At 36.3% G+C, this 13,024-nt stretch overlaps 1 protein-coding gene across 3 annotated transcripts in view; it reads right to left on the bottom strand.

Moving 5' to 3' along the window:
• LOC137630441 (protein dpy-30 homolog) overlaps positions 1 to 13,024 on the bottom strand; it is a 30,202-nt gene that overhangs the window by 7,163 nt on the left and 10,015 nt on the right. For all 3 annotated transcript variants that reach the window (XM_068361911.1, XM_068361913.1, XM_068361912.1), the window contains 2 exons: positions 7,754 to 7,786; positions 3,653 to 3,801 (listed from right to left, as the gene is read on the bottom strand). In XM_068361911.1, coding sequence (XP_068218012.1) covers positions 3,653 to 3,801; positions 7,754 to 7,780 — 176 coding nt within the window. In that variant the 5' untranslated portion in view covers positions 7,781 to 7,786. The remainder of the gene's footprint in view (positions 1 to 3,652; positions 3,802 to 7,753; positions 7,787 to 13,024) is intronic.

The following is a 13,024-nucleotide window of genomic DNA, read 5'->3' as shown; positions in this document are numbered from 1 at the left end:
TTTTGCTTGTCAAAAATTTAAACCCATTCATATCAGTCTACTGAATAATTTTGTCAATTGGAAGTTGTAGTTTTCTCTCAACCATTGCCATTCTAGCTCCAGCAAATGATATGAAGAGATCATCTACATATAAAGTTGAGAGAAAATCTTGGCGAATAACTGAGGATATCCCATTAATGGCTAGTGCAAATAGGGTTACACTAAGCACACTACACTGGGGAACTCCTCCTTCCTGATATTTCCTCTCTGATAGTTTTCCCCACTATCACTTGAAAAAATATTTAAGAAACATATTATTGAATGAATGATGATAGCTCTCTTCCTAATCCCAATTCATAAATGGTTTTAAGTATACCATATCTCCATGCAGTAACATATGCCTTTTCAAAAAAAAAAAAAAAAAGAAAAAAAGAAAAAAAAAAAATAAATAAATAAATAATAGGAGAGAGAGACTGTTACATGGTGCTGTTTAGAAGCAAAGGCTTCACAAATAGAGGATTCAAGTCTCATCAACACAGTCGTTGAGAGCATTTTTCTAAACCCACACTGGATAGGTGATAAATATCCTTTTCCAGTATCATATCAGTCATGCATTGATCATCATCTCCATGATCTTACATAAACACGATGGTAATGCAATTGGTCGATAGTTTGCTGCTATGGCTAGTTCCCAAACACTTTGATAACTTATCATACCATTTTTTGTTAATACTTAAAATAAATAACCCAGTCCGCCTTGTCAAGATTCCATCGTGGCGATCTTTGTAAAGGGGAACCATTGTTGGTGCTTGATCACTAGTATGCCAATCGTCTAACGTCTTCCAATACAAATCAAGAAGGCAGTTAGAGCTGACAATTGAAAGGTCAATGCATGACAAGGTACCTGTCTGAACATGAAAGTGTGGGATCTCCTGTTTCAAGGTGTCTGAAAACCTCATTTTCCCACAATTGATGATATAATATTGACCCTGGTGTTTGCTAAAACATCGCAAGATGTCTACCATTCAAACCAAGTAAATTAAAAGGTTGAGGGAGTTGTTGAATCACCTCTACTAAATTATAATAATATATGTCATCATTTAAAGGCAAGTAAAAAACCAAATTGCAAATTTTCTCCCAATGTCAATCTGTAAAACCCCTTCCTGCAGAGGTGTGCGAATACACAAAGATATTTGGGGAAAATCTCGACGAACATATAAGAGATTTAGGCTGACTCCCTACTCTGTGATCATATGGTGTCCTATAGCTAATATATTCGCTAGGACAAGGAAAATTATCATCAAGTTTGCTCTCTTTTAGACACATAATTATGGGGGAGTGCTCAGGAATGAGCACTTAGGCCCTGACAATTCCATTGCAAAATGGAGGATAAAACTTTGGTTTATTTTCTGGAAGACATCTTGGATGAGGTCTTCCCATTTACAGTTTTTGGTTTAATATTTTCTGTAGGCTTCTTAAAAGAAGGCCTTGATAAATTCAGTTTTACATTTGCCTGTTGATCTAATTGTTGAGGGGGATGGTGGAATTTCCCTTGAATTTCTGATTGATTCAAGTGGTTTTCTTGTCGATCTGAAATATCAAAAGACAAAGCATCATATCTAATTGATGTCATAACTTTGGTGTTTCTAATGGACGGGGGAGAGAGAGATGGAGGTCTCTCTCTTTTCCAATTAAAAGGTGGCATCATATCAGGCAAAGATAGAGCTGAGAGGTGTTAGTATTTTCCTTTGTAATGGGGGACAACGGTTAAATAGAGGTTGGCAAAGTCTTAGAAGGCAATATTTTTGCCTCATCATTACCAGATAGCATTTTTCTTTTTTTGTGAAGTACAGGCAGTAATAGGAGGACTAAATGTTTCCTGCAGCAATTTTCCTCCTAATTTCAGTGCCTTGGCATTGCTGGTTGATGTAATCAATAGTCTATTGGCATGCCCCACATTTATATGTTCAATACTGGATTTATTTAGGGAAGCCTCTTCTAACTCATATTGCTGGCAACTCCAGTCAGTATATTTAAGTCAGTAGATTTAAGATTCAAATTACAGTTTAAACACCTGGCCTCATGTGTATACTCGACATGGTAATGTTCAGAGCAAGTGGTACACATTTTTTAATTTTTGCAGACTAGACTTTGGAAGGGTGTCCAAATTTGGAACAATTGAAACATAGAAGTGGTTTCGGTTTAAACGGTCAAATTCTAATCCTTTCATTTTCAATCACAATGTGGAAAGGTACATCAGCATTCTGGAAAGTAAGGATAATCATGGATGTCCCAGAAACCTTATGAACCTTCCACACTGTTAATGGACAAATGGCCAGTGTCTCCTCTTCATAAATTCTTATGTCTTTACTTAAACCTACTGCCCTTCCATAACTAAAATTTAGCATCAAACTTTATAAATTTGCTATTTGTCTTGAAATTGGATAATAAAGTGGATTGTGTGTATGATTTGGCATGTATGAGAAAACTATTCTTTTCATACCAAAATATATCTCCAGGTGCAATCGTTCCTACTTCTGAAGAAATTTACACATCCTCAAGTAATTTTCTGTGCCCCTATTGATTGAGCAACAAGCCACATTGGTGATTTTGGCTTTCTATGGGAGGGCACATCGAGATCTTTAGGTAGTCATTGACACAGAGCACTTTATATTTAAATTATTCATTTCTATATTCATAATATCAAATATTGCATTAAATGCTTCATCATGAGTATTAAAGGATATCCAAGAATCCCACTTATTTTCAAGTTGCACTCTTATCTCTCTGATTAAGCTGTAACATTCAAATGCTTTATCACAAAGTAATCTGTGTCGAATACAATTTGGGAATCATGTAGGATTTTACGTTTTCCAGAGTTGCCCAAATTACTTGATTTTGAGTATTGAAAGAATGGTCCTTTTTAGTTCCCGAGTTAAACAGAATTTTCTTTCAAATTAACTACCAGAGGATGTAAACAGTGCAGATGGTGGGGGTGTCAGGATATCCAGGGGATGTGGCATCTTTTTTCAAAGGGTTCACAGTCAAGGGGGGGTTATTTTTATTTGTTTGTTAGGTTGGTTTACCTACTTCAGAATATTGTACTAAGAAAGTATCATACGTTGGAAAGAATATTTGCATTCTCTACTATTGGCACAGCGAGACTATACTTCCCAGATGGTCCAACCCATACCCTATTCAAATGATAATACCAAAACAAACAGAAGTACAGGTGTAAGTTAAGCCTTCCTCTTAGGACTGAGAAAATATGGAATCATCCTCCACATATCTGTAATGATGGGCTTCTGACTAGAAGCCAAGTCTCACCTCAAGGATTGGATCCCCCTGCATTCCGATAATCAAACCCTTGAGAATAGTTCCGTCAAAAAGGTCCAAACCATCAGTCTCATATACAGCTTTGAATACAAATACCTTCCAAACATGATCCCTTCTCCCAATGATCTAAGCATGCAGTAATAATGAAACATCCGATCTCCGCCCTAACTAAATGTAAAGCGAGGCTCACAGCCCCATAGTGAGAGCGAGAGGCATAGTTACTACCAACCCGCAACTAGTGGGTGGTTAACCCTCACTAAAATTCTAATGGCTCGAAAGTAATAACCCTATAAATAGCATCAGTTTGTATAGAGTGACAGAACAAATAAAAACTTACCTTTCTTTATTCAACTGTGTGACAGCTTGTAGAAGTATGGGTACAACAGTCAGATCTAAATATTGTCTTGTCGGTAGAGAACCTAAGTCAACACGAGGCCTTTTGGCTCTTGATTCACCATTACTCTCTCCATTTCCAGCATTTGCTTTCTGTAAAAAAAAAGAAGCTTTATAAATAAAAATGATGAAATAACTGACTTGGCTTGCAACATCTGCTATTTATGTAATGAAGTGCTGTATACAATACTTCCACTCTACCTTGGTAAGAGAACACAAAACCATAAAAAACAGAATTTCAATCATAAAATGTTAATTCTATACTCTCAAATTCATATTGCTTCTCCTCTAGAGGCTCTTGTATATAGACATTTACTACAAAATTTCAAGAAAAAAATTAAATTTTCTCTCCTTAAAAATATACATACACATGCTTCTGGCAAAGTAAGGACACACTCTAGCAGTTACTGTAATGTGAAGAAGTAAAGCTCTACAGATTTTATTTATTTCAGTTTTGAATTCGAACTATTCCCTGCCCTCTTGATAACACAAGTTTTTGAAATGATTGTACAGTATAAAATTATAAAAATTATTTGGACATGCATATGTACATCTTGTCAGTATAGAAATGATAAATATTAAAAATCTGTTTATTCTATAAATCTCCCTGATGTTCATACTGATGACTCCAACACTCTAATGTAAGATTCAAATGAAGTCAAGATGTAAATTATAGAATTTTAAAATAATCAAATTCTAGACTAGTAGTCTAGATTAATAGCAATAGGCTATACTTTGAATATGGGACTCAAGGTTGTTTTTCCAAACATATTTGAAAAATATGAAAATCATAATCGAAATTAACTAAAATTGTTAAAAGACCACATCACCAGCAACCACTATAGGATCCAAGACCCCAGCAATCTTGATAAAAAAAAAAAAACAAGGATTCCTCAAAATAATGTTCAGCGAACATAGTACTGTATTTTAACTATAGAATTGCCGCTAAAACTCTAAGCAAAGAAAGATTTCTGCAAAAATTAAGAGATATAGGTATACTGTGCTGCACATATATCCCAGTAGTGCTTGCTGTTTATTACAAATATAGCTAAAAATAATTAAAGTAGGAAATGTGTTTTGCCCGTTTTATCCATTTGTGAATGCTTTCCGAACTGTTCAAAAGTCACCTTATAAATACAGGAAAACCAACACCAGAGATCGGCAGACTTAATCCCAGATGCTTGAGTACGGAAATAGGCTTTCAGCTATACCCGTTACAGAGCAAGATTGAAAATTAATTTCATAAATCATCCTAGCTGGTTCTGGCAACTGATGCATTCTTTGGTTGGCACTTTGATTGTCCGTCATAAAGAAAGAGAGACTAGGTGTAACCAATATAAAAGACCTTGAAGTTTGTATCTGCGTATGAATGAATGGGTTGCATACATATTTTTCCCCCTCATCTGGGAGGATGGGTGAGAAATCTCTAAACAAAACTTATTTGTAAGAAAAGTTCTTTTAAGTGGCTTCTCTACATCAATCATCAAATCAAGTAAATAATGAAGCAACTACTGCACCCCAAGGAAGGGGAAGAAAGAAGGGGTAAGAGGGCCAGTCAATTTGCCTCTCATTCTAAACTTATATTGTGACCATTATATAAAATGATATTTGTCCTGTGAAGGAGCTAAGAAAACTACACAATCTGTTAAGCAACTACTATACCACCAAGCCCAGGATACCGGTATTCAGAGACCTGTGGGTATACCACTCATCTTCTAGAATTGTGGCCCCGACATGTTTTTCAAGAGCTGGGATAGATCAGATATGTCTACCTTAGTGTGCATGAATCTAGGATGGCCCGTCTCCTCGGCCATTTGATTGTACTTGGCCAGAAAAAAAGGAATCATAGTGTACTCCCAAAACAGGGAGGCAATCATCACAGTCCCCACTAGTCACTTCTTGTAGGGAAGAGACTAAGAAGGATTTGACATTGTAAACAGCTAGGTTTTAGGTCCTGAAACTAAAACTCTTGAACTGAAGTGATGCATATTCTCTAATCTTCAGAAAGACTTATGGCACAGGCAAAGTCATGCCATTTCCTACTTGCTTCATCAGGACTAAGCTGGTCGAGCAGGGATCGCTTGAGAGGCCTGTGAACTCCGAATCGTTTCCTGCAGCTTGAGCTCCTATGATGGTCTGTCCATTCTTGCCAAGATCCCAGACTTAAGAACTAGATAAAAACTTGGTTTGTGGGACAAGTGGTATCTTCCACCACGAAGATTGAGGAGCTTCCCTGACAAAGGGAGGAACAGCTTATGGCCACTTGAGAGCAATCAAGGTTATGCTGAACATCCCTCTCAAATGATGTGCAAAACTGGAAGATAGGTGGGAAGGAGGAAGCATGTAGAATTACATTGTATATTGTAAGAAGCCCTTGAATGTTGTTAACAAACTGAGGGGCAGAAACTGGAAGATCCTATCAGACAAGCAAAGATTAAAACCTTAAGAAGCCTGTACACCCACGCAATGATGTAAGGATCACAAATGGTCCAAGATGGAGTTTCTGTAGACAGTTTGTTTGCTTGAATAGTTCTCCTGACAGGATGAACCTTGCAAACAGGTTCACTGCGCAGAGTGGGCCTGTTTGTTAGGGGTCTAAAACAAGCCCATTTGTTGATAAAGGTCACAAATGGGAGGGTTGTTTCTCACTTTCTTTATTGATGAAGTTATGTAAAATCTAGACTAAATTTGATTAATGTATCTGATACAATACTGTACTTAGCATAATATGTAGCATCTTCTTATACTATATTAGTTTGATTATAAAAATATTGTACCACCAAGATGTCATGAAAATTCATCCTTAATAGTACCCTGATGAGAAAAACCTAATGATAGAAAATAGTGCTTTTTCTAAATAAAAAAAAAAATGAGAGGACTTCTTTGATGTAGCCCAGGAACCAGACCATGATGATGATCCATGAGGAAAAAGTTACTGCATTCTAAAACACTGATCAGCCTATACCAATAACTGTCCTCACATGGCTTAAGGAGGAAGAGTGACATCAGAGTTGTCAGGTGCTTATTGAAGACAAATTCAACTATTTAGTTGGGGATAGGCCACCAAAAGAAGAAGATATTAATCTTGAAGTATGATAAGCATTCACAAAATTATCAGAAAACAAGGTACATCCTGATGTACACATTAAATGGTGTTACACTCTCGAGTAATAAAGTATACTGAAGTACACCTACAGCACAGTACTCCCCTATAGCAGGTGGCCTTGTTTTACAACCCCTTTAGGAATTTCATAATGTTAATTGTCATATGCAAAGAGTCATCCAGGAGAAGCATCGGCAGTTGAGACAGATGCCCTATCATATGTACCCTCACTATAGTTTCCCTCATCACAACCTTGCTACTCTTGTGTCTTGTACCATCATCTCTGCTTACAAACCCAGACTCAAATAGTTTGAAACATTACTAAAATCTCCATCACAAAATTATTGTGTATTCTTTACTGTATCATCACAATGCTGTCGATATTTTTTGCCCTTTTTCAAGTGTTTACAGTACTCTAGCTACAGTATATAAATCTCTGGAGTCTTTTATACCCGAAGCATTTTTTTGCTCACGATGTTGGTTACTTATATCAGAAATAAAACTACTCTCTTATTTTGTGAATAGTTTACAATATTTCATTGTAGAACTAGTTAGCTGTTATGATGATAATTTTGAAAGAATAACTCCATTGAACCAATCTATATTGCAAATAATGATTTGAAATTTGGCAATGTATGTTGCCTATGGGGTGCCAAATAGGCCAGAGACCAAGTTTCCATTACACTGAGGCACCACTTTCCATTCCCATTTAAGTAAAGCATTCTGAAATTACCAACAAATGCAGCATTTTTCTGATGCCTTCATGTCAAGTACAGCTCTGACCTTACAACTGGAATTTACTATCTTTTTCTCTACAGCTACATATACTGTCACACAAGTGAAACACTGATCACAAAAACCCGACATTAAATAAGGAATAATTTGGTAACTACACTTCTCACTGAAACTACAAGGAAATTACAAATTGGAAAAATCACTTACATCAGAGGATTCGGCTTCAGATTCCATGGTTTCCTGCAACATAAAAAAAGGTTGGTTATAAAGTTAACAACTTCAAGGTATAAGTAACCACAGCAAAGCAAATATAAAATCATAAAAAAAAAACGTGCATAAAAAACAGTAACTTATGTTTGTTTATAGCAAAAACTTTATATAGCCTGTCTTTAAAAACCTACAAGATAGATCAATTATGGTATGAAAAAATAGATACAGTACACTGTAGATAATAAAAGAGTTGGAACCCAAGCTTCTCCTTAGTTCATAAAAAAAAAAAAAAAATCAGTTTAAACAGATTATAAGCCTGGAGACAAGGAGGAGGAGGAAACATTTATCCAATTTTAAAGTGACAAGCACAGGACAAAGTGAAATTGCTTTACTTTGAAGGTGATATCTTCCTAACAGTACTCGTGGGAATGAAGAGCCTAATGTATGCCTCCCATATAATCATGGAAAATTAAAGCCCCAGATCCAATGGAAAAAGTATTCAGAGTCCTATGGGTGCAGTCCTTTGAACAGTGAGCAGTAAAGGTGGTTTCTCTCTTTCAGACACCAGCTTTAAGGACTTGTGCCACCGAATAATTTTTACAGAAACCCATTGTGGCAGCAATTCCTCTGATATTATGGGCTTTAGGAGTACCAAGCATTGACTGATTTATGCAAGACATACGCTCGCACGATGGTTTCCTGAAGCGAGAAAGAAGAGTTTTAGATTACTCGTTTGCCCTTGCTGTACGGGCCAAGATTCTGCATTTTCGGACGACAATGCCGTGTATGCTTCTAGTAAAAGACGCATTGCTCATACAGGAAAGGGTAACAAATCGTTCATATCATCTGTTATCTTCCCGAGAGAGTATAAGGAGAAAGTCAAACTATTTGCCACTAATGGATGGAGTCTGTGGTTTTACAACAAAATCAGATACAAAAAGAATGACAGATGCCTCCACCTTCCGGAGTGTAAAACCAAGTACGAGATTCCGTGGAGTTTACTTACTGTACTCTCTGAGAAGACGTTAAGGCTAATAGGAAAAGTTTTAAGGGCAAGATTTCCATTTGAGAAATTACCTCAAGGTTCATACAATGCCATCAGGGGATCAAAGACCCTTAATCACACTCCAAGTCATGGGTTTGATTTCCTGAGGGGGGCAAACCTGTTTAAAACTCTTCAAAGCCGATAACTCCCATGATGAGAAGAGATCAATCGAGTCAAAACACCTGGCTCAAGTCTAAGCAATAGCCTTTCACCACCACAATAGAGAAAAGTTTCTTCTCCTGTAAGAAAACTTAAAAGTCCACAATCAAGAGAATAGTGGCCTTGAGTGGAGCAATGCCCTATCCACGACACCAATCACAGAAGAGGAACCACTTGACCCCCAACTAACCTAAGACAATGGCCACTACCACAGGTCCAACTCAAGGTTGAAGATGCCCTACCCTGAAACCCTCATTCTAACCAGATCTTGAGCATCATAAATCGTAGGCAAAAAAGGGATGAATCTAACCAATAACACCAGGTCTAGCCTGCAACCCAACATCATTCATATTTAATAATAATAATAATAAAAAAAAAAAAAAATAAACAAATGTTTCCCCATTGGCATCTTCACAGAGGTTTCCACCAAATACATAAAATTCATAAGTTGTTGAAGATCAACGGTATAACTTTTCCCATGCACCACTGAAAGACATCTAGATATACAGTAAGACAAATCAAGCATTCTTGGTGATTTTAGGTAAAACTAAGAGGAGGTACAGCTTCTTGAGAAAGATTATGTAGGATTAGAGTGTTATGTAAAATTAACGTTACTTATATTCTTGCACAGGTAAGAGACTAAAATTGTGGCAATTTTCCCCCAAGCTACTTTATCATAAAATTACTTACTGCCACCAAAATTCAGCGTGGACTACCTGGTCTACTTGCAGTAGAGCATACAACATGACTACACATTACAAATATTGTCAATAGGTAGATTATAATCAGAATAATGCAATAATTTAAAAAAAATTTCCAATCATACACTAACGTATTTTGAATCCCATATACTGTACTAGCGGTGTAAACCTCTACTAACAAATGTTAGTTTATAATAGAAAATTCCCGTTTTGCTAATTTTGTTATCTTAGCACAAGCCACAGGACTTTTCGAAAATTTCGGGCGAATCGGGCCGAAAATTTTTTTCGAAAATTTCGGCCAAAATTCGAGTCAAAATTTTTTTCGAAAATTTCGGCCAAAATTCGAGTCAAAATTTTTTTCGAAAATTTCGGCCAAAATTCGAGTCAAAATTTTTTTCGAAAATTTCGGCCAAAATTCGAGTCAAAATTTTTTTCGAAAATTTCGGTCGATTTTCAGGCCGAAAATTAAAAAAAAAAAAAAAAAAAAAAAAAAAAAAAAAAAAAAAAAAAAAAAAAAAAAAAAAGCCGATTCAGTACTTCAGAAAGACACATTTAGGTGGTGCTTCTTTAGCAAGTTACTTGTTCAAACAGAATACTGTATAGGGCAAGACGTTTTTATATTCTGAATTTTTTTTTATTTGCTTTCAATATTGGTTTATATAATATAATTATAGCTCATTTTATGTTATCAAAGGTTAGGGTACAAATGTGTGCGATATATTTAGTCTGATAAAGGGAAATGGAAGCCAAGTCTATGTTCGAACAGAGGCTGGAGCACACAGCTACAATTCACCACATTATCAAGTTTGTACAGTATAATTGATCATCATCATCGTCATCATCATTTCAGCCTTCAAAAGTCCTTTGTTGGAAGTAGGCCTTCCCCAGGTTTCTCCACAGACTTCTATCGCAAGCTATTCTATGCCACTGTTGCTTATGTTGGTCTAAGTCATCTCGCCAGCGGATTTTTTGTCTTCCTCGGTTTCTTGTGTATCCTCGGGGTGTCCAGAAGGTTGTTCGTGATGTATAATTGATAATCAACGCCAAAATACTAGCCCAGGGGGTTAATGTAAGTAGCAGAAAATGTTCCGGTTGCCAGAAAATAGGAGCAACGAGATAATGTTCAAGCGCGGGCAAAAACGAGCCATGGCAGAGTAAAAACCAATAAATCATTAGCTCAATTTAGTAAGGAGGTATTTGTAATATGATGAAGACTACTACTAACGACTCCGTAGAAAATAGGATTGAAAACGAAAGCTCCAGTGTTTTGACCATGTTTCATTACTATTACTCCGTTTTAATTACGGTCATTTTTTTATTACAATAACAGGCAGAAAATGTGGTAAAATTATACAATAGAGCAATACATAGTTTATAGAAAATAAGACTGGTTTATAATTTATTTTTGATAATGATTCCTGGCAGAAATACATGGCTATTGAGTTATGGTGGGTCAACTACCCTAACTGAGAAGCTAAGGCTTTGCGCTAGGTGTCATCATCGTTTACGTTTGAAACACCTTAAAATATGGTGTATTTGTCCAATTGTGTTGACATTTAAATTAACCTTTTCAGTTATCGTCATAAAAAAGTAATAAAAAAAACCGTTACCGTAATCAAAACCGAGTAACAGCAATTAACACTGTCAAAACACAGGAGCTTTTGTTTGCCGGGACTTACGGACGCAAAGAAAACGGGGATTTCCATCCCATTTTCTATGGAGTCGTTAGTAAGTGTTCAATTATTGTAATACAAATACTGTACCTCATTACTTAATTGAGCTAATGATTTATTGATCTTTACTCGCTTCACTCGTGATTAAGCATTATCTTACAGCTCTAATGTTCTGGCAAGTGGAACATGCTTCGCAATGCGTGTTAGCCTAATGGGGTACTATTTTGGCGTTAATTATCAATTATATAAACTTAAAGGGGAAAGTTGAAGCTTCGAGCTCCATCATCTGTTCAAACATTGACTTTGCTAACCTTTCAAATTGTCAGATTAAATATAACAAACATGTTTCTACCTTAACCTTTCATAATTAACATGATCAATAGATTGGTAACGTGTCTGCCTAGTGTTTGCCAGTCGGGGGTTGGAGTACCGCTCAGTCTTGTTCGTGCCATTAGTGTCTGCAACCTTACCATCCTTGTGAGATAAGGTTGGGGGGTTTGAGGGAGTCTAAAGGTCTATCTGTTGAGTCATCAGCCACCATTGTCTGGCCGTCCGGGGTCCTAGCTCGAGTGGAGAGGGGGTTTGGGCACTGATTATATGGTATATGGCCAGTCTCTAGGGCAATGCCACTGTCACTTGCCTCTGCCATTCATGAGCGACATTTAAATTAAGAGCTATGAGTATATTGCATATTTCAATATTGAAAATAAAGAGGTTTAAAATATAGTGTTGGTACCTCCTATCAGTGTTTTTCTGAACTACCTAGTGGAAAGAGGCTCCTACGATGTGTGCTAAGACGACAAACGGAGCAAAAAGTGCATTTTTTATTAGAATCTGTAACTTCATTAATAGAGGTTTCCGCCAGTAGTATATGGTATACAAAATAAGTGTATTCGCAAAGTTTATATCAAATAATGCAAATTTCAGTATCTTAACAATATTACACTATTCTATAATTGAATCAAAATATTAATCTACATAACATATAATTAAACCATTACACTGTATATTTTAAAGTGTTTCAAACTTAATTAGGGGTGTATGTATGATAGCAGCCAACTATATGTATGACGGCTGACCAAGAATACAGGGTTTCATTGTATATTATTACATACTAATGTAACCTAGGGAAAAACTACTGTTTTTAATAGAAAAAATTACGCTCTCTTCGAAAATGACACTCGTTTCCGTCGCAAATTAATAGTTTCAGAAATAAATATACATCTATATCCTACGATAATGGGGGACCCCCAGTGGGAACTTGGGGTTTTGGGTGGGGGAAACATACTGGGGAACCGATATATAAACTTAAAACAAGCCTTTTCTTCTCTATACATTACCTTCTTGAAATTAAAATAACTGATGGAGAATACAAAACAGTATATCTGAATAAACTTTGGAGGCGCCGTTGCAAAGATTGTGTCATGAAAAAATACAGTAACCAGTGCTGCCAACGTCCGATGTAGATCAAATGTTATTTTGTGACCTGTCATACTACTAGGCTAGGTTAGGTGGGTTTGTTAGGTTCTGTGCCCTTTCTGTACATTTTATATATTGAGTAAAACTTATATGGAGAAATTATTTAATATATGGAAATATCTATCGTTACTATCTTTAGTAATGTCAACGTGCCGTTGGTAACTCTGTGTACCATACGTCAACGTTGGTAACACTGTGTATTATTGGTAAC

This window comes from Palaemon carinicauda, chromosome 38 (genome assembly GCF_036898095.1).
Source record: "Palaemon carinicauda isolate YSFRI2023 chromosome 38, ASM3689809v2, whole genome shotgun sequence".
In the NCBI taxonomy this organism is placed as follows: Eukaryota; Metazoa; Arthropoda; class Malacostraca; order Decapoda; family Palaemonidae; genus Palaemon; species Palaemon carinicauda.
This window is presented reverse-complemented; position numbering and strand designations above follow the sequence as displayed.